General features: G+C 30.8%; 1 protein-coding gene across 7 annotated transcripts in view; it reads left to right on the forward strand.

Moving 5' to 3' along the window:
- The window catches only part of rg (A kinase anchor protein rugose), a 529,428-nt gene that overhangs the window by 111,477 nt on the left and 396,435 nt on the right, over nt 1-21,516 (forward strand). For 4 of the 7 annotated variants that reach the window (XM_088185373.1, XM_088185374.1, XM_088185375.1 and 1 more), the window contains exon 2: nt 16,568-16,642. The exons of the other annotated variants lie outside the window; for them this stretch is intronic. In XM_088185373.1, coding sequence (XP_088041499.1) covers nt 16,568-16,642 — 75 coding nt within the window. The remainder of the gene's footprint in view (nt 1-16,567; nt 16,643-21,516) is intronic. 7 annotated transcript variants of the gene reach the window in all.

Below are 21,516 nucleotides of genomic sequence, written 5' to 3' on the forward strand. Positions count from 1 at the left end.
CTGACTAAAATAATTTTAGAAAAAAATCTAAAATGTTTTGCTACACGGCCAATGAAAATGTTTTAAATGATAAACTTATTAAAATAAAAATAATAAGGCTTACGATATCTCATTATATTCAAAAAAATTAAATTAATAATCTTATTTTTAATTGAAAAATTTAAAATATTTTATTGGGCCGAAAAATAACTGTTTAAGAAATGCAGCTAAATAAGCTCTTTAAAAATATTCAAAGTGTGATAAAATAATAAATACAGCTGTCATTTCCATCAAAAAGTATTTATTTATTTTTTAATATACATATTTTTCTCTTTAAAGTAAACTAAAATACACTTTACAAGCCTTTCTTTTAATTCGAAAAATAATTTCAGAATGCACTTTTTATTATAGTCTTTGGCCCTCTTAGTTATTTTATTCGTAAAATGCTGTCATTTGAATGCTTTGATTATCTTTAGGAACAGGAAAAAGTAACATGGAGCCATTCCTGATAAATACAGCTGCCATATTGTGTCATTTTTTGGCAAAAATCACTAATTAGTTCTGAAGGGTGAGCAGGTGCGTCATCGTGGTAAAAAATATACGAGTTTTGAATTTGCAAAAAATATAATTCGTAGTCGAAGTTGACTAAACCGTTATAATCCAATATTTTTTTAGAAAAACCTTGACGTTCGAACGAACTTGACATACTTTCTAGTTTTGGCTCTTTAGGATTTTTTATTCCCTTTCGTTCGCTTGTGTGTTAAGTAACGAGAGTGAGTGAGAAGACTTGGGCGTGCGTAATGCATGTAACGCACGCCCTTATCTCTCACTCACTCTCGTCGCTTAACACTCGAGCAAGCGAAAGAGACTGTATCTCACCGTACGCGCCTAGTTTGTACTATCATAAACCCTTTATTTAGTCATCGAAATTAAATTAAAATATTACTATTTTTCTTTTTTTAAATAAAGATATTGTCGAGTATGACAAAATGCGTCGTCAATACTTGGATGTCAAACACAAAATGACTTCTTTCAAAAATAAATCACAAAACATCTCATATATAAAAATATCGATTTTTCATAAAAAAAATAATACAATTTTTCAAGCTGAATTTAAACGCTTCATCTTTTATATATTGAAATATAAATTCACTATATTATTTAAATGATTGTTAATGTAATTCTTAAACTTATTTTGTATGCTAACAGCTGATTTAAATTAATATACAAAATATTTGTAAAACTATGAATAAAATATTTTACGTCATGATAAAATAATAAATATGGTTACCTCATTATTTACTTTTGTTCTAAAACTTAACCGACTTTTCAAAAGTATTTGACAAAGTTTGCCATAAAATAAAAGTTAAGCAACTACAGTTTTTTGAATGGTTTAGTTAGCTTGCTTATTTGAGTGATCGCTGTCAGTGTGTAAACTGTAAAATCGTCGCTCCGACAATATTTTTCTCATTCTAGAGTACCGCAGGGATCCAGTTTGAGTCCTTTGCTTTATTATACATTTAATTAAGAACATCTTGATGGTCTGAAAGTTGTTTTTTTGTCTTTAGAAAATGACACGGAGTCTCTGTATCAACAACCTACAACCATTCGCAATGGCCAAGTGTCTTATTCTTACATTTTATGGATCTCATTCCATTTTAGATGAGCCATGGTCTGCGATAGTGTGTATTTAATAAAGCACTTATTGGAGTTGTTAAGGGGCGGTGTCGACAATCCGATGTTGCTAAAAGATTTTCAGCTGCAGAGAGCTATAGAGAGTTACAACCGCGTCCTTTATTCTGGAACGTTGCGACCAGAATGTCAGTGCTTGAAAACGCTTTCTTTATACGGGACATTCCGCTTTATTTTTTGGCAATAGCTATGAGTTGTTGGAACAATTTATGTTTGATGGTGAATTTTTATTATTAATAGGTGTGTTAATGTATTGTAATATATGTATACATTTGTATTGATTGTTAAATAAAACTATTTTGTTTCGAAATAAGTAAATAAAACATATGACGTATATTAAATTAGGGTAGGTACAAATAATATACACTTTACCTGAAAAGCTATTAAATTTATAATATATCAAGACTCTTTTTTATCTAATAATATATTTTATGTGTACGAATCCGAGATAAATTAATAACGACAATGTGTAATCTCTGGAGAGAGTCCTAGAGTAGTAAAGCCCAGATTGTCTCTTCGTGTGTCCACTTACATAAATCAGGGGCGCGAAACGTTGACCCGTAGCACAATACACTCGTAAAAAGAGTGAAAAATAAATTTCACTCTCTTCAGATACTGTATACTTCGGACTACGTTTTTATTGCATTCGGTGGCGATTAAGGGCTGAAAATGTGCGACGGAGTACGCTTTACGTCCGACCGTAAATTGTATTCGCGAAATCGTCCTTTCACGTTTTTCTTTTTTATATACGTTTTAAAAATTGCACACCGGGCGACTGTAAAACGTGTAATTTCCTACCTTTGAGCGGCATCGCCCAAGTTAAATATTTGATCATTGTGTAGCGGTTTTTATTTTTATCCCCTCGTATCCTATGGCGTTTTACGATTTAATTCACACCGAAAAGGCACGCACAAAATAAATCCGTAAATTATTTGAAACTTAATTTTCTTAAATATTACAAATACATATATGTATATATTATAAAACGCAGATTGTTATATATGTAAAAAACACAATAGATTAAAATTTTAATATGTTATCTTATTTAATATATATTTTCTCTGTTGATTAATCGTCTTTTGTACTTTCGAAGAAACTGGTACATTATTGTACATGGCTCTCGACTGTCCTTTCTTACAAATCCCGTTTGAGGTCCCCACTCGGTAATCTTTTAATTCTATCTTAGGACTCGACGTCTAATTAGCTGGTTTTCCCTATTTGAGTTTGTATACTACGATATATGTATTTTAATGAATAAAATTTGTTGAACTTTAGTGATATTTATTTAATTTATACTCTTATAAATATATATCACATAAATAAAAATAACCCTTTCCACCATCTCTTTAACGTACATAAGGTAGTGCAAATCCTAATTATTCTCTTCTCATTCAAATTTTAAATGATTTATAGTTGTTTTTACTCTTAAACTGTAACCACCGATGTTTTATTTTTGCTTTCATTATTAAGTATTAAAAATATCACAATACTAAATGTAAAATGTTTAAAAACCTTTTTATGTTTGTTAATTAATTTAGTATAGTGAAATTAACGTTTTAAAACAGATAGTATACATAAATAGTTGGTTAAAGCAGTAATTATTTGGTAAGGTTGCAATAGTTCATAATAGACAATGATTTTTATATCAAACTTTATATAAAATTCAGCTTTGGAGTGGTTAATGTGACTTCTACATATTTGGTTCGATGTCGTTTCATTGTAACATTGTTTATATACGAACAATTTTTCATTCTCAGTCACTAGATTGTGCAATAAAGTTCGGTTTTTGACTCGGTACAGAAGGTATGATTGACAAGTTGTAGAGCAGTGAACGTCACATCTTCCAATTTTTACACATATTATACATTTGCACGTGCTAGAGCCGAGTCACAAGAATAAAATCGTATACGTTGCACGAAAATACGATTGTGTGTTGTTTTTGCTTCTATCTGCGCTGCAATAACGGTTATTATCGGGAATTATTAATATGTTGTCTTTAGCATCTAAACTAAAGGAATATGTGCTCGTATTGAAATTTAATGTTGTTTTTATCGTAGTCACCGATGCATAAGAATAGTGGATTAGTGTGATTTCAGGAGATATTTTTATAATATTTTCTGGTATGAAAATGAGTTATTTAATTGTTGGTATTTAAAGGCTTATATGCCTTTAAATAAGATTAGTATAAACAAGTGTGGTGTGGTGTATTATTTTTGTAGCTTTGTTTTAAATGACTTGTAATTTAGAAAAAAAATAGTACCTATTACTAGTGTTACTTCACATCGGACTGACATATGTTAAAATAAGTCTTATTAATTGTTTATAGATTAAAAAAATATTTTTTTTTTTAGTTAACGCGCTCTTTCTATTAAATATTGGTGTAAGAGCCGCAATAGCGGTAAGCCTTTTAGAGCGAAGTTCCAAAATATGTTTATTAAATTTTAATTTGGAGTCCAGGTGTAAGCTAAGGTATTTGACGCTTGTTTTCCATTTGAAATTATTACCCTCTTTATTTAGGAGAGGTAGTGGCAAAGTTTATCTACGTTTTATGAAAATAATTTATTGTTTTAATTCGGTTGATTTTATTTTAAACCTCTCAAAATATTTTTTTAAGATTTCAAAGGCTTTTTGTATTTTATTCGCGATTGGTATTAAGACCGTAAGCATTAGTTAAAATAGCTGTCAGCGTATTTTTGTATTTGAGATATCGTTCATATACAATATAAAAAGGAACGGCCCTAGCAAACTTCCATGAGTAACTCCAACTGGAATTTTACGCGATTTTGAGTGATCATTATTTAGTGAAACAACATAGTTTATTCTTTCCAGGTATGAAAAAAGTGTTATTTTTTTGTATTATGCGACAGATTTAACAAATATATTTTTTAGTATTAAAAGTTTATCAAAATTATGACATATACATTCATAGGTTTATTTTTCTGCACGTTATTTGCCTTAGAGATATTATGACTTTTTTCATTAACTTAATCGTTTTTTTTCGGTTGTAAATTTGTGGATTTGTTACTGTTTGGTCGTTAACTCCGATTTTTCCGCCATACAAAGTTTGAAAACTCGCTCACGCCTCAGAGGACATTTTGCGCGAATGAAATATTACCGCTTGGCGTTATCAATCTTAATTTCAGAGAAAAATTTTCGTTTTTGAGTGTGAACGTATTCAATTTGGAGAGTCCTTCTCTGGTGGAACGTAGAATATAATAAAATGAATATGTACTCTTATTAAGTAATGAAGATCTTTTTATAATCGAATACTGCTTGCCAATGAACTGAACTGTTTATGCGCTTTATTTTGTAATAATATTTTTATAATTTTTAAATATAAAATATTTATCGTCAAAAGCAAATGAAAACTTTTACACAGGACCGGGCAAAATTAGTTTTTATATCGAAATTCCTACGAAAAATAAGCGTAAAAAAGTCGTTCGGCTCCGATTCCGAGCCGAAGTTGCAATGAGTTTCGCCTGAAACTACGGTCCGTCGAGAAACGTGAGTTTTTCAACTACAGCGGGATTTTCGCAATTTTCAATATTTCACTCATAACAAAGCTGTCAGTTGAAACGTAGACTTGATGCCATCGCCGCGTTCGCATTGTGATTTTCTCAATTTTTCTCGAGGAGCGTTTCAATTTTTTTCTTGAGCTCAACCTGTTTTTATTTTCTCCTTGCTATCTAATTTGTGCGATGAAAAATTTGCAGAAGTGAAAAATGACAAATAAATAAACGGAACGCCACGGTTAAAATGTATTGTGAACTCAATTTGCGAGTTAAGCAGCCACGGTTAGTTTTTTCATTAAGTCTATCTAAGACTTTTCTCCATCTCTCTTACTCTCCAAAGGCAAATATATTTCGTCTGCAGGCTGAGCTTAATTTCCAATTTCTTCGTTCGTATTTCTTGTTTAAGTTTTACGTAATTCCAGGTTTTAGCGTCTCGTAAAATAACTTTTCCATACACATTTTTACATATTAATTATTGTATTGGCAGAACTGCGACTGCAAGTCTTTTAAATTTCATCGTATACAAGATCCCTGTGGAATAAAAAATAAGCAAACGCAAATTTTTTTAAGAGATGTATTTCTTACATTCATTGGAAATTCCAATTTTAATGACAAGCCTCCGTCATATATATATTTTTAGAATTGAATACACGAAAACATCAAGGCAGAAAAATAACAATTAATATTTTTTATTAAAAATCAGTTGTACTATTTTCATAAAATTTAATTGTTTTTTTACAGAAAAAACTGTATTTATTTAAAAAAATCGTTTGAATTAGAGAAATTTATTAGATTTCAACATATAATAAAATAATAAATAGTCACAATACATTATTGTACGTGTAAAAATGTATGTCCATGTAAATCTCAGTCAAGTTGGTCACATAGCCAAGTAATGTCCTCACGCGTTGTAGCTATAGCGAACCACCAACAGCTCCTGTAATATAACTACGTAACGTATAATCCGTTTCACGCGGCGGGATAATAAAAAAGCTTTCGTGGTATCTTCTCGACGATAAGATGATGCTTCAATGATATATGAATTCCTCGCACCCTCTGAGAAAGGATCTATCAGATAATATGACGTGCGGGAATGACAGACTCGAATGACGTGACATGTAACACAATGTGCAGGGTATTATCCCGTCAAAAGGGACGCCATCGCTTAATTCGAAAGAATATCGAAAATTTACCAAAAAAGAAAATAACATTGAGCACGTTACATACATAATGTGGTGTGTGTAATATTTTTGTTTTATAAACTACTCCGTGTGTATGTTGGGTACAATGCATGATTCTAAACATGAAATTTACTGTCTGACTATTTCCACGTTTATGAGCTTTAGTAATTTATTTTGAGAGATAACTATTTAATGTATTTGAATTTTCGTTTAATATAAATATGTATTTAAACTATTTTGCTTTAATTTATATACACATTTATGATCCTATAGTGTAGAATATGTATTAATGCAGTGAATGCACAATGAGAATACATAGCAAGTTGTAATACAATGTATCATATTTATATATTTTTTTACCTATGGTTAATTGTGTTCAATGTTGAAACAAATACATCTCGTGATATCTATTTATATTTTAGGTATAAACAGAATATTAACATACAATATATACGTAATTTGTTACGGTCTTTGTCATGTTAATAGCTATTTAACAAGCAAATATCTCTTTGAACCAACATATTTAAATAACAATTTGAAATTAAAAATAAAGAACTATTTTTTTACTAACATCACGGAATATAATGCCATAAAATGAGCTATTTTCTGAGTCGTAGTTTTTATAAACTAAAGTTATATATCAATTAGGATAACTGATTAAAATTGTTGTAAAACGGGATCTAACACTATTTCACTATATTTTTTATATTAAGATATAATTACAAGTCTCTCTTTTATATTTTTTCGCATAATTAATAAATTCACGGTTCTTTTTAATTCACTTCCTACATTACTCGGAATCTCACTATCGATTAGAGTCTCCAATTACTCGAACCATCAACTACTCGAGTATCGAATATTAAAATTTTAAAATACTTGAGTACTCGAGTACTTTCGAGTATTTACAAAATGTACCAAAATAGCTATTATTCAAATTCGTGCACATATAAATAAATTAATAAAATACTTAGTATGTTAATTTTTACAATTATTTTAACTTCACGAACATACTTTTTAAAAACAATAATGCAAAAAGTGTATCGAATTTAATTTTACTGCTAACCTTTGGTTTTATTATGGAAAAAACCCTTTCCCTTGCTGTTGATGTTGGTCTTATTGTCATTAACGCGTTGGATAAGGCTTCTAATTTATATCTGTTCGCTTTTTATAGATATAACATTTTTTGAACTCTCTTTTTATGTTCTCTTCTTTCATTCCCTTCTCTACTTTTCTCTTATTTCCTTCAACTATTGACAAAATAGCATTTTGTAATTCTTCTTGAATAGATTTTTTTTCTTAACAATATACAATATTCTACTTCTTCTGATTAATGCGAAGAATTTAAATCTATAACCTTCGAAGATGTATTTGGGTAAATCCCTTTCACTCTAGAGCTAAACGGTTCGCAAAGAACTGACTTTACTTTAAATGCCTTTAAAACACACAATTGTTTTGATTTATATTTTAAGCTGAGGGATCAGTATAAACAATTTACAACACTTTACGCTACAACTGCATAGTCATAAAACCTAAATTTTTTTTTGTTGATATTTCATATTGTTCATTGCCATAAATTAGATAAGTCGGGACTGTCGAACAGAAAACACAAAATAAATTTCTCCGTCGTACCCACTAACATAGCCGACGACCGGAACTATGCAACTATGAAAAAATTATACCTGATAGTAACCGCTCTAACTCGGGACTTCGGGCATTAACGCCAAATAAAAGCAAGACGTTAACCTTTACCGGACCGAGTTAAAATTATTTTTGTTTCTGAAATATTTGAAAATTGTTTAATTTCGAGTATTAATCGAGTAATTTTCAAAATACTCGATTATCAAGTACTTGAAAAATAGACAAGTATACTCGAGTATCGAGTACTCGATTACTCGAATTGGAGACTCTACTATCGATGTTTAGAACTGTATCTTTTAAAGTCTTCTAGCTTATTGAAAATTCTTCTTAGGTTCTCAGTTTCTGTTGGCAGATATCTTAATTTTCAACAAACAGCGTTTTTAAGGACTATTTCTACTTGACTTGTACAACCTTAAAGTATTTGTGAAAAAATGATTTTACACGAAACAATTAAATTGGGTAAAATGATCCGTCCTTTGCTTATTCTTTAGGAATTGATGCCGAGTAGTTTGCCTTTGGCAGTCAATTAGATACCAAAAAACAGTTTATTGTGAAAATATACGATTTTTGCATAAAAAATTTGATGTAATTATCGGGCGGCGGAGTCATAGAGTAGTCGCTGTTTCGAGAGTCGTCGTTGTGGTCGTCGATGATTGCCGATAACTAATCTATGTGAGTTGGTACTGTGGCAGGTGCTTACCGTTCGTCGTGCGTTTGACGAGTGTTGTAAAAATATGTGTATAGTATATAACAAACAGTTTTCTTATTTATATTTGTATTTCAGTGTCGTTAATTTTTAAAATTCGACACAATATCTGAAACACGATAAAACAAGTATTTTTAAAAAAACACATCGTCTAATATTGTTTCAAATTGTTTTGTTATATTCTAGCTTAAAAGGGTTGAAAGCCAAATGTAAAAAAATCATTATGACAATTTTTAGGTCGTAAATATTTGACCCTCATAAAGAGAAAAAATCCCTTTCGGCTTCTGCCAAACACCTAATGTATAAAATGCTACAATTTCACACATCCAAAAGAATGTGCTTGAATATAATAAAATTTTATCGCAGACGATTCTAAAAATAAATATACACATGTTACGCTGTGATTTTAATGTAAACCAATTTATCATAAAACATCATCTAAGCCCACGCAAAAAATTGTATATTAAACTAATTATTAATTTATCATTTTTTTTAAATGTCCCTTAGTTAAACCTATTTAGTAGATAATATTGCATTAGCACCGCCTATGATTGAGTAAAAATACATAACAGTAATTCATTTTAATTATTTCATTTTATAAGAATAGAAGATTGACTCAAATTATAGCATTAATTTAATCCAGTTTGGTGACGAAATAAATATAAGGTGGCTGAAACATGAGAATAGGAATTTATAAATTTAGTCATTCCGACTTAGACGAATGACCTCTGAATATGTACATTCCAAAGTCCTAGTTAATATATATGTGTTTTTCATTTGCATACTGTATATAATTTTCTTTTCACGTACATATAGAACGTAGTAAGAGTAAAAGACACAAGCAACCACGTGAAAATCCATCTAAAAAGACGTGAAGAGCATAAAAGGGAGAGCGGTCTCGCGAATAATGCATAGCGAACGAACACCCAGTGCCGTAATACTTATCCCTTTTCTCAGAGGAGACTCTGTAAAATGCCAAAGGAGCACCTAAAAGGTTCTGCGAGATGATAGACCTCGATACCCACAGGGCTATTTGATTGTAAATCACCATATTGCCAAGGAAAATGCAAAGGGAGATTGGAAACAATAAATCTCGATCGGCGGATGACGCAGCCGCGAAAGAATCAACGTGTGTCTCTTTAAAGTCCCTGCGGTGAAAATTTATGTCTTTGGATTTGTTTTAAATTTATGGTCTGCGGAATATAGGATTTCAAAGGAGGTAGATTTTGAGACTAGCTTGCAACGTTAAAGGATGTATCATAATACCGTAAATCTACGTCAAATAGACGCCATTGTGTATTTCCGAGATTCACAATTTCCTTTCTACGGATACATCTAATAAATTATGTGAGTTTAGTTCTAAGCTTACGTAACTCATTTTATCATCAAAATATATTTGCTTAAAGAACGAATTATATGTATTCAAATATGGCTTTTCTTTCATATAGTAAATTTCGATCGCTTGAAAGACGTTACAGGCATTCATAAACGTCTTTATATATCAAAATGGCGTTGCTGTCAGTTAACACGTACATATGTATATGTGATAGGGTTTTCAGTTAGTATTCATCTTCGATCACGTAGTATGGGCTTCGAACGCTCCGAGCATCTTTTAGATTATATTATTTATATCATAGATATCCGCGTAATAAGGCAAAATCGAATTTCTAAAAGGCTATATTACCACTGGCGTAAATAGGGGTCACCCCTCGCAAAAAGGTCTAAACAAATAAAGCTCGAGTGTCAGCAGAATGGGATTCGGCCGCAAGGTGGGTTAACCGGGAAAACCCAGCGAATCGCATATAAATGTCAAAATGTTGGCTTTTTGGGACCTCCCATAATTTTTTCATGCATTTTTGTCGTTTTATTTTTAGCGCTCCGTGCGCAAAAAGAGAATATTCAGAGCAAATGCTCTCTCGCGTGACTTAACCAATTAGCGGTTAAAGATAATGCAATAAATATATATGTGCTGATCATATATGCTACCTAATATGAAATAAATATACATATACAATACAAATTAGTGCAACGATCCAGCAACTTTTCAATATGTAAAATTTAGTAGTTCTGTATTATCAATTGTAAGTTCGTCAGAAATAATTTGTATAGGTTCCTGTAATACAATTTGTAATATATTATACATAGTTCTAATTGATTATAAATATTTTTTTGCTGATGGAAATTTAAAATATTTTATTAACCTTCAGCCTTATATCTAGATGCTTTAAATAATACATTAAAAACGCTCATATATAAACTCAGTTGTGTATTATTTATTTGTGCATCTTAACAACGCAGGTAGTAAATTTTTGCCGATGTACTGTTGTAGTACCTACAATCTAATATAACACTTTTTGTTGTTTGCAAAATGTATTTTTTATATTTATGTTATTTATAATAGCCATGTATAAATAAAAGTTAAAGAATAATTTTAAAGAACATTTCGTATATGCCGAAATTCAGAAATCACTTATCTTTTAAAGATTGTGCAGTTATGGACTGATATTAATTTTTGAATCTCATTTAAATAAATAAAAATAAAATTTACATTTAAGTCTGTCTGAGGTAGTTTATTATGATAATATGTTTTTTTATTTGACAGCAAAAATAATCATAAGGTAACTTTCTACTGTAAAATAATAGAGCAAACTTTAATTTGCTCTATTATTTTTAAAATAAGAAAAAATAGTCCTTACCTTTTTTTATTATAACATAATGTATGTTGTATGTATGTGCCTATTTTTATTACTAAAACTGTATTACATAATCAATATTGTAACTACGAATATATCTTTCGTTTATTATTCGATATTCGAATAATTGGAAATAAGCGTTGAGAATGCTCCGCTTGTGATATCGTGACATATATTTGTAATTAATTCTGAGCCAGACATGTTTTTGCTTAAATTATATTGTTGTAATTCCAGTATCCAAGTTTTTTTTCTGTGGTTCATCTAAAAATGTTTTGCTTAATACGAAAATATTTTCTATTGATTATGTAATCGCAGTAAATAGCCTACTCACAGGCTATTAGTCGGTCACTCCATGTCATCAGGGCTAACTGTACGTCTTTTTAAGCTCCGTATTGACAAATAAACAGCATTTTAGAAAATACAAGAACTATAGGTTAATAGGTCCATACTTCGTCTCGTGTATGGTCTCGAGCTGTCGTAAAGGGGGGAAGCAGGAGCTTTCTTGGTCGATGCTTCGACGTAGCTCCGCTACGTGCGAGCTTAAATGAATTTCTACCAATTGAGACGGCTTGGGGATAGAAATAGATCTGTTGTTTTTTTGTTTAACCGTTGGAGTTTAAACAGGTAGAGATCTGACAACACTGTAAAAGTGCAATATTTGTTGGAAAAGTTAAAAATATTTTTCTACAAATATTAATTTATACTTCCCAAAAAAAGATGACAAATATTTAATTATGGAATAGTTAAAAAAACAAATTAAGTATCTAGTGGTGATTGACAGTAGACTGATTTTATGATAAACGTCTCTTTGGGCTTAATGTACATAGATAATCTTATTCATTTAAATGAGATTATCTATGCACATCGCCAAAGTTTGCGCTAAGACGCCAAGGATGCTGGGCTTTTTTATGCGGAGCGTGTCACTTCAATACTTTATTGTCGAATCGCGTTCTGTACGATACGTTAGTTTGTAGCATCCCAGAAAATGGCTGCATTGTCCGGAATTTATATGAAGCAAAGTATTCTTTGTTGCTGGAGAGAATCCAAAAAATTGAAAATTAGAGATATCTCTACAAGAATTCGAATTCGTGTTTATACGAAAGAAGTCGAATTCGTGTTTATATCTTAGTGCCTTTTTACTAGGAGCGCTGGGATACAAATCATTGTATTCTCAGCGTAGCGTCTACTCAAGAAAGCAATTTTTAAAGTTGTTAATGTGCAGTGTCGACAACTTGTCAATGATCAGTGACTAGGCTGTGAGTGCCATATGGAGTCGCGATCGCGTTCCTTATTCTTGCCTATTGCGGCCAGGACGTCGACGCTTGAGAACACTCTTATTGTACAAGCCATCCAGCTTCTCAACGAGCTTCCCAAACATTATGATGTTCTCGGCGATGGCTAGGAAGAGCTGGACAAATTTATGAGGGATGGTGCTCATCTATTTTAGGCGTGCACCATAACTATTTTTTAATTTGTTTAAAAACTTTTATTATTATTTGTATAGTGGCCATTATGACGCATTAGGTAGACATGTCAAGTCTTGATAGTCAAATTTTTAATAAAAAATAAAATGACCGTTTTTCTATTTCATCGTCAATATAATTCTTGGTGTTTCTCTTCGGTATTTATTCGTCCTTCAGAGAATATTTGCACACAAATATTATTGGACGCTTGGCAGTTGATGCTCACTAAACACAAGCAGAATTTATTGGTGATCCTTAGATATATAAATATAAAAAGTCTAACGGTTCTAAGGATCACCACAACGCAAAAATCGCACAACGCAATGCTGAAATATATATTACACTCATTGAGAGGCGCTGTCTTCTTTTAGCAGCTGCTTCTCATTTGTTTTTATTTTGCATCGATTACCATTCGCCATAAGACACCAAGTTAGTCTTCTAGCTGTAATATGTACATACTCTCGCCGGTATATACTGTAAAAACGCTTTAACTATGCGTCCAGATGACAACAAGATTATATTTACACAATAATATTTTAATAAATATTTATTATATTTTGCGCAAATTTAAATAGTATAATTCATGCACGATACAAATTATATATGTATTTTTCTTTTGAATAATTCAAATATATATTTTTTATTTCTATTTAAGTCTGTCACACGTACAAAGGGTTTATTGTAACCATTCTAGTTAATGTCATAATTAAGTTGGTTTATTTGCAGATATTTTGCTAATTAAATTTTTAAAAATATGTAGATCCTTACAGATGGAATATATTTATAATTTAGAGTTCTAACTTAATTTAATATTATAAGGGGTATTTTCAACTGACTCTCTCGAGGGCTTTGTCAACATTTAACTGTTTTTCGAAACCGCTTCAAGTGTTCACTCGTTAATAAAGTTATCACACCGTTTTAAGCCACTCCAGTTGCAAATTTCATTTCAACAAAAACGTTCGCAGCCTCTCGTTCCAGCTTGAACGCGCATGTCCGAAACTTAAATGAGAAACTTTTCCTAGCACTTTCCGGAGCTTTTCCTGTTCTATTTCCCCTTTTTTCACTCCAGCAGAACCGCGACAAGAGTATGCGGCTAGTGTCAAAGAGAAAGAAAATTACATTTCCTGCCGTAATTGTATTGTAATTCTGCCCGGCGCGCGTGTGTGTTGTATGGCTCTTGTTTCACTACCTGCGGTTGCTTAACTTTCGCGAACAATACAAAACGTGAGTTTAAAACACACTCGGAAAATTCTCCTTGCTTAGGATAATTTTCTGAGAATTTTGGTTCACGTATAAATTTTCGGACACACGCAGCTCTATTACTTTTTTCTGTTATTTCTGTTTTTGTGCGTACATACTTTTGTTGCGGCGACGGCTCGCTGCCTAATGGACGGAAAAGCGAAAATAAATCAGGACGAAAATGGGCAAAGTTTTGCAAGTCGATATGAAATCCTCGTTTGTGGCGTCCATTTTAATGACGAATGGCCGCCGTTTTTACTTGACCCGTTAGTCATAATATAGAGGGACAACCGTATAATGTTAAATACACACGAGTAATATATAAATAATTTATCCACATGCTATAGATAAATTATGTACATATATAAATATATTTTATATATTATTAAATCGAAATGGATTTTTGAAGGGCGGAATTATATGAGAAATCATATTTGGATTAGCCTTTCAATCAAGAAGACTCAAAAATATGTATTCAATATGTAATGTATCGCATTAGATTGATTAAGATATGAAATTGAACCTACTTATCGATGAATGCGATGAGTAAATTAATATTTTTTATATGCAATTTGACTCCGTGCTTAATATACGCATATAAATATATAACGGAATTTAATAATTTCCACTTAAGTTATTAATAAGTAATATTTCATAGGTTATTAATAAGTAATAATTATATTATAGACTTGTTTTTATATGTAGTAAAATATTGATCAAAACAATGTTTTTATGTTTTTAAAGGGCTTTTGAGAAAATAAATAAAAATATCTATTGTTGCTGTATGATTTCAGTACTATGAAGAAATAATGAGACAGCTTCATTTGTATTTGGTTTAATGAACCATTATGCTAAACAGTATCATTTTTCTTCTAGATTATTAGATATTTTGGTAGCAATTTTGTTTAGCTGTTCAATCTCTCTATAGCCAAATTGGTGATTGGGGATGATGTTTTCTTATTTCAGTATTGGTTTCAATCTCCGAAGAAATAGTTTTTCGATTACTTTTGATAAGATCAATATCAGACTTTAAGTAGAAAAAGCGTTTAATCTCAAAGGTCAGAAGTATTTAAATAGCAATGAATTGTTTACGATTTTTTAACTCTTAATCGGTTTTTTATATGATTTTAAAATGAAATAGGCAGTTTTAAAAAAATATGGAGGTTTTGGACAGGTTTTTTCTGTGGACAGAGTTTAGTCATACAATTTGTCTGTCGGTGAACCTTAATCTCGGTTTTTCAATAATCCAAAGAGTTTTTATTTATTATTATCTTGTTCCAAATATGATAAATGTCCCTTGATTATTTCCATCCATTATAACAAATTATCATCCTATTGAAATTTGCTCTCTTTAAGGATCATCTAGTTGTTTGTTCATAAATAATAATAATATATCTACAGTAATATACTGTATATAATCACATTCTAAATATTACATATATTTTTTACTATTCCCGAGAAAATCGAAAAATTAAAATGAGAATTCTCATTTTTCGAGAAATAAAAAAACATTACAGAATCAGAATGCCTAGTTAGATATAAATAATAAATGTTATTATTCTTCCACATTTTTTTAATTTATGATACTTTACTACACTGTGTTATAATTATAAATATGATCATAAATTTAAATGTAAACTCAAACAACATGGAAAAGTAGTTAAATTAGTGATATAAAGTGAAAAAGAGAATCGAAATGATAATACACTAAAAAAGTATTTGTGTATTATAAATATGACATACAACATTCCTTATTTATACTTTTATGAAACCACCTAGTCGGGGTCTATTTTATTAAAGGAAACGCAATATATGCTATATTAAATAAGTTACGCTGCATTATATTAAAAAATATATTTAGTATTAAAACGTATATGTATGCCCTCTAGGGCATAGATCTTTCTGAAGGCGTAGAAGTGCCGTAAGCTCCTCCTCTGGTGGTTTAGTCTTCGCGGCGTAGCTCTAGACTAAACCACCAGGTTTGGCTCGACTAGTCAAGGGCGAAGCCCCGGCTGCTAACCATTTGGTCTTTTGCGGTGTGCTAAACTGAGACCGTACTGAAAACATCACTTATTTACCAATATGAGAAAATCATATTTTGGAGATTCGGACGACTTCTTGGCATTAATAGCCAAATAATGTGACTTTTTAATGTTTTTTTTTTTAAATTAATGTTGTATTATTTATTTATTTAATTTATTTTTAATATAATTTATGTGGCACTAGTTATATGCTTATGTAATCATGTTTTATAACAGTAGTTAGATTGCTATAAGGCTGGTTCAATTTAAATCCAGATTATCTCATTTTGAGGTATTTCAGATTGACCATTCTTAAAGTTTTTATTTTAGGCTTTGTTGTTGATTTTAGTGTTATTGTTATCACTGCACTTGAACGTGACATGCATGAAGTGTGAATATATTCTCTTCCTGCGTGTTAATGAAAATCCTTTTCTGATTTTAAGCTCTTGGAGGATGGAAGCACTCGAGCGTCTAGCAGTCGACGAGAACTGAAGCAATCACCATCAACACAACAACAAGTATCTATCATTTTTCTCTTTACTTCACATAGAACAGATTTTCGTTTGATATAAAGAAAATGCTAAAAATGTTCAAATTGTTTCCCTTAAATCAAATTGAATTTCATCGGAAAATTATTAAATATGTATAACGTATAATTCTGATTGAATAGTTCGCAAATTTCGAGTACGTAATTGGGTAGAAATTGCTGATACGGCAATCTTGAAATATCAGTTTATTAATGCGAAAGCATGCTATCAAAGTAGCGTAACCTAATCACTCGGGATTCATTAGGAAACAAGCGCCGTAGATTGAAGTGGCCCTGAGCATCGAGGTTGCTTAGAAAGTTCAAATACATATGTATGTTTAACTTTAAGCGGAAATCATTATCGATTTTTGTGAAAAAATGCTGATGAGCCGTGAGCAGCTTTAGCGAAAAGTTTCCGATCAAAGTGGGGAATGCTATAAAACGGAAAATCCGGTAAACATTGTTGGTGCCGTTGCTACGGCCATGGCGAAAACTTGAAATTCAGAAGGGCGTAAGCTTGATTCCGGCGTAATCCGATTTAAGCCTCCGGTCCGTGATCTAAATTTTCAATAACATACATATAGTCGCACGAAGGGACTATCCGCTCCGGGTTCTCCTTCTATTTTGGAAAACCCTCGCTACCCTTAAAAGATTTGCCTCATGGAATTATCGCATAACTGGACCCGCCTGCAATCATTTGGGTATATCGGAAAAAAGATCAAATCTTATGTAATACATTCGTATAAACCGCGTACGAACATTGAATGTGAAATTCGAGGCCATGTTTGATGGAGCAATCGACAAAATCGCTGTAGAAAAAAATAAGCCATTCCGTATAATCAAGATAAAAATATAATTTTTAACAAAGTTGTAGATACTTTGATATTGCTAGTTATTATTAAAAATATAAATACCCTTGAATCCATAACGAAATGTAATATAAAATTTATTTTATAACATCATTAAGAAAGCATTAAGACAAGAGCTTTAAAAAAGTACCTCTTTTAAATCCCATACTTAAACTAACACAGTATTTTAAATGAGTGTGCTATAAATTTAAACTTGAATTAATTGCTAATTTATTATAAACTAGGTATCTCATTTATCTTTGTTCGGTTCAAAATTACTTCGTTACTTATACATATATCCTATATTTTAATACACGTGTACATGTCGTAAGAATCGTTATAAATATGACAGACTAAAGTGTGACTTTGTTTCATCACTAGAACAAATTTACCTGTCACGTATAATGAATGCAATAAACACACATGTTAAATAATACATATTTTTTCCCATCGATGTAAAAATGATTAAATAATTTTGTAAAATACAACATGGCGGACTCTAAATAGTATTATAAAATATAATAATAATTAAAGCGCGCATAAATATATACGATTAGATTAATAACAATATACACCTACAATGATTTTGTAATTTAAATATTTGTTTCTGTATTTATTACTTGTTTTATATGTTTTATTTTATTAACATTCGAATGTAGTAGATAAGCAAATACAAATCGTATTTTAATATATTTTTTATTTATAAAAAAGGTATCGCAACGGTTGGAAGAAAAGAGATGTATTTGTTCAGTTAAAAAAAATCTGTAAAAAGGCTCGGTCGTAAAGTTACCGTCTTTCGCTCACGCCCTCGCCTTTTGATATACTGTACGCCGTTGACCCGAAATCGGGATCTAAAATAAAAATCCCCTTATAAGCCCTTCTGTGATGTATTCCTTGCGAAAGGATGTTACCTTTACGTCGGTTAATTCGTGCGTTAAGGACCCTTCCGATTATTTCATGCGATCGCTTGGGTTTACGCCGGATTTCGATGGCGTCAGATATAAATATTTACCGGGTAGTAATTAGTAGTTAGAATAATCTAATTGGCAGTTGAGTGAGATTGAATTTTGCTTATAGTGAGGTTCGTCTTGGTTGACAAAGTACGATACTATATTCCAAAAATCCTAGCAAAAAGGCACTATTTTAAAATAAGGATACTATACGTACTCCCACTTGTAAGATATCTAAGAAATTTTATCTAAAATAAAATCGTAATTTCACGAAAAAAATATAATCAGAATTAGCAAGATCTGGAGCAGTACACATCAGAGCTTCCACTTTTTATCCAAAACATACGCACGCTGGATTAAGATAATCACACATTGGGAGTTGACAACCAGTTACTGTGATTTTTTTATTAATTTGTGCGAAAAATGGAAGCCTTGCCGTTCACTGGTCTAGAGAGTATGATGATTGCTTGATAATATCACACTTTATTTATTTTAGTTTCTGTTGGATCAATTACCATTGTGAAAAACTATCCTATTTCTGTTTACTAATTGTGGTTTAATTTGATTAATTTATCTCAACAATGTTTGGCTGCAATTGTTTGATTGCGTTCCAAAAGTACATAATATATAATTCTCCTGTAGTATAAAAAAGCAATGGATTTTGGCTTCGGTGTGGTTAATGGGGCTTTCCCAGCTATAAGCTAATGCCTTTTTGTAAAAACATCATTTTTTATCTCCGGTTACTTATTGATGCAAACAGGCTCGCAAAATAAAATTCCCACGCGATGCAAATACTTCACCACAGTTGACTAGTTGACTACCGTATGCAGTGCAATCTCCATGTTATTTTAATGTAGTATATCGATGTCAATTATAACTTTCAACTTGTCATCAGCCGCCTGGTATGTACGTGATTTATCAACCAATGAAAATCTCCGGATCGGAGTTTTATATACCACCTCCATGTTTTTGTTACCACAGTTGCAGTATTATTACTATTATCTTTACCAAATAAATGCACTTTATCGGCAGACATTTAAATAAAATATAACGGTTCGCTGGATAAGATAAATATAATCAGAGTGTAGAAAGTAAATGTCACTTATACAATGAAATATATTTAAAACAAATTGTTTTTATGTTTAACATAAATGAAACAGGGTGTAATGCAAAACTTTATTGCCATTATTTTAATAATAATCTAATAGAATTCTTGCAAACACAATTATTTTAAATATTCAATTTTATATTCGAATGACCCGCATGTTGAACCACTCTGTATAAAACGATACAAATTATAACGGTCAGGGCTGAAAGTTTACGCTGAGGTCGCATAATTCCCTAATGCATTCGCCGACTATTGTTCGCGCGGAAAACCTCAAATTTCGCATAACAGCCGGACTGACGATTCGGATAGTTAACCGTCTCACCGCATTTCCGACGATAGGAAGGAAAGGGTCAAACGTCGACGGTGCCTACGTAGGCAATTGCAAAATTTGAGCTACGGGTCCAAACCCTCTGTACCGTGTTAATTTGTGTGTAATTATATTATATGTATGTATGTAATTTAAGACATAAAATAGTTAATTAGACATAATATTAATTTATATTTATAATTAGAAGAGATAAAACTATGTCACTTATGTTTCAATGTTTGGTTATATCAATATGGTTTGTGTATACTAGGCAATGTCGTTTATGTATTGATTTTAACAATAAATATGTATTGTGGATTCTGAGAAGGTTCGGGTGGAATTAAGGATGGTAAATATGTAGCAATGTTTTGTTAACAAATTGTGGATAAAACATTTATTAATATTATTTTATTTTCTATAAAAATAATATAAAAACTTTTTCGTCTTCGAATTTAATGCGCTTGAAATGAAAGCGTTTCTAGGTGGAAAATTGGATAATGTTTTTGCCTCGGGCTTTGTTCAAATTTCATACTTTTTATTAAGTCAGATTCGAAACTTCATAAGATACGTCTGGACAAACAAAAAATGCGCATTTTTCTTTAGAAATCGCTGAAGGAAAAAATACTTTTCTTTCATTCGGTCAATCTCTTTATGAATAGGTTTGTAATAAATTTTTACTCTTGTGAAATATTTTTCAAGAATTATTTATTATTATTTATTAAAATAAATAATTATTTTCTTGAAGTATTTTAGTTCGAATTTAGAAACTTTTAAGATTTTTATGGTTTTCATTTACAGCAAACAATATTAGTAATTTATTTTTTTTTCTGATATAAATTGCAATTTAAAAATACACATAAAATATTTGTTTAACATTATGTTTGCTATACATAAATAACCATATATTAGTTAAATATATGATATCGTGATGATGATTTAAATTAGGTTACCTTATATTTTGTGTTAAATTTAAGTCTTGCATAGCTTAACCCAATTATATTTAATTGAATTGCACAGTTTAAGCCAAGCATTCTAGATATACCATGTCTACAATTTTCTAGATTTTCTCGAGAATTGAAAATAAGACAGCTAAATAATAAAAATATATATTATGTATGGTATTTTAATATAATATAACAGTACATTATTGTATATTATTGTAGATATCTTTATATGATCGATAAACGGAGAAAAGGATGATCATTGAAAAGAACAAACTTTAATAAAATGAAGAACAGAGCCTATATTCTTATTTCGAGCATGAAATAGATAAAAAACCTCTTTAGATTATTAAAAAAGAAATAAAGTTTGTGGCGTGAGTCTGTGGAAAGTCCCTATATATTTTTGCAGTCTGCCGATACTCACGCAAGGCGGTTTCTTCCTTTCTGAATATAAATGTAGTTCTTCGATTACCACAGTAAAGATAAGGCCGATTAGAGTGCTTGAGAAATCGTTAATAATTTTTAATATTAATTACTTTTATTAAAAGCTTTTAAAAAAGCATATATATTTTTGAACATCTGCTACAGAACCACCCTTTCTTATGCAGGGTATAAAAATGCAGCAGTTGTGAAACTTTAAAAATATTCGTACAAATTTTGAAGAAAATGAGAATTTTTAATTAAATGTTATATCTGATTTTCGTTAAAAATT

Source organism: Plectrocnemia conspersa, unplaced genomic scaffold (assembly GCF_051122295.1).
Source record: "Plectrocnemia conspersa isolate PC_06_02 unplaced genomic scaffold, ASM5112229v1 ptg000005l, whole genome shotgun sequence".
Lineage (NCBI taxonomy): Eukaryota > Metazoa > Arthropoda > Insecta > Trichoptera > Polycentropodidae > Plectrocnemia > Plectrocnemia conspersa.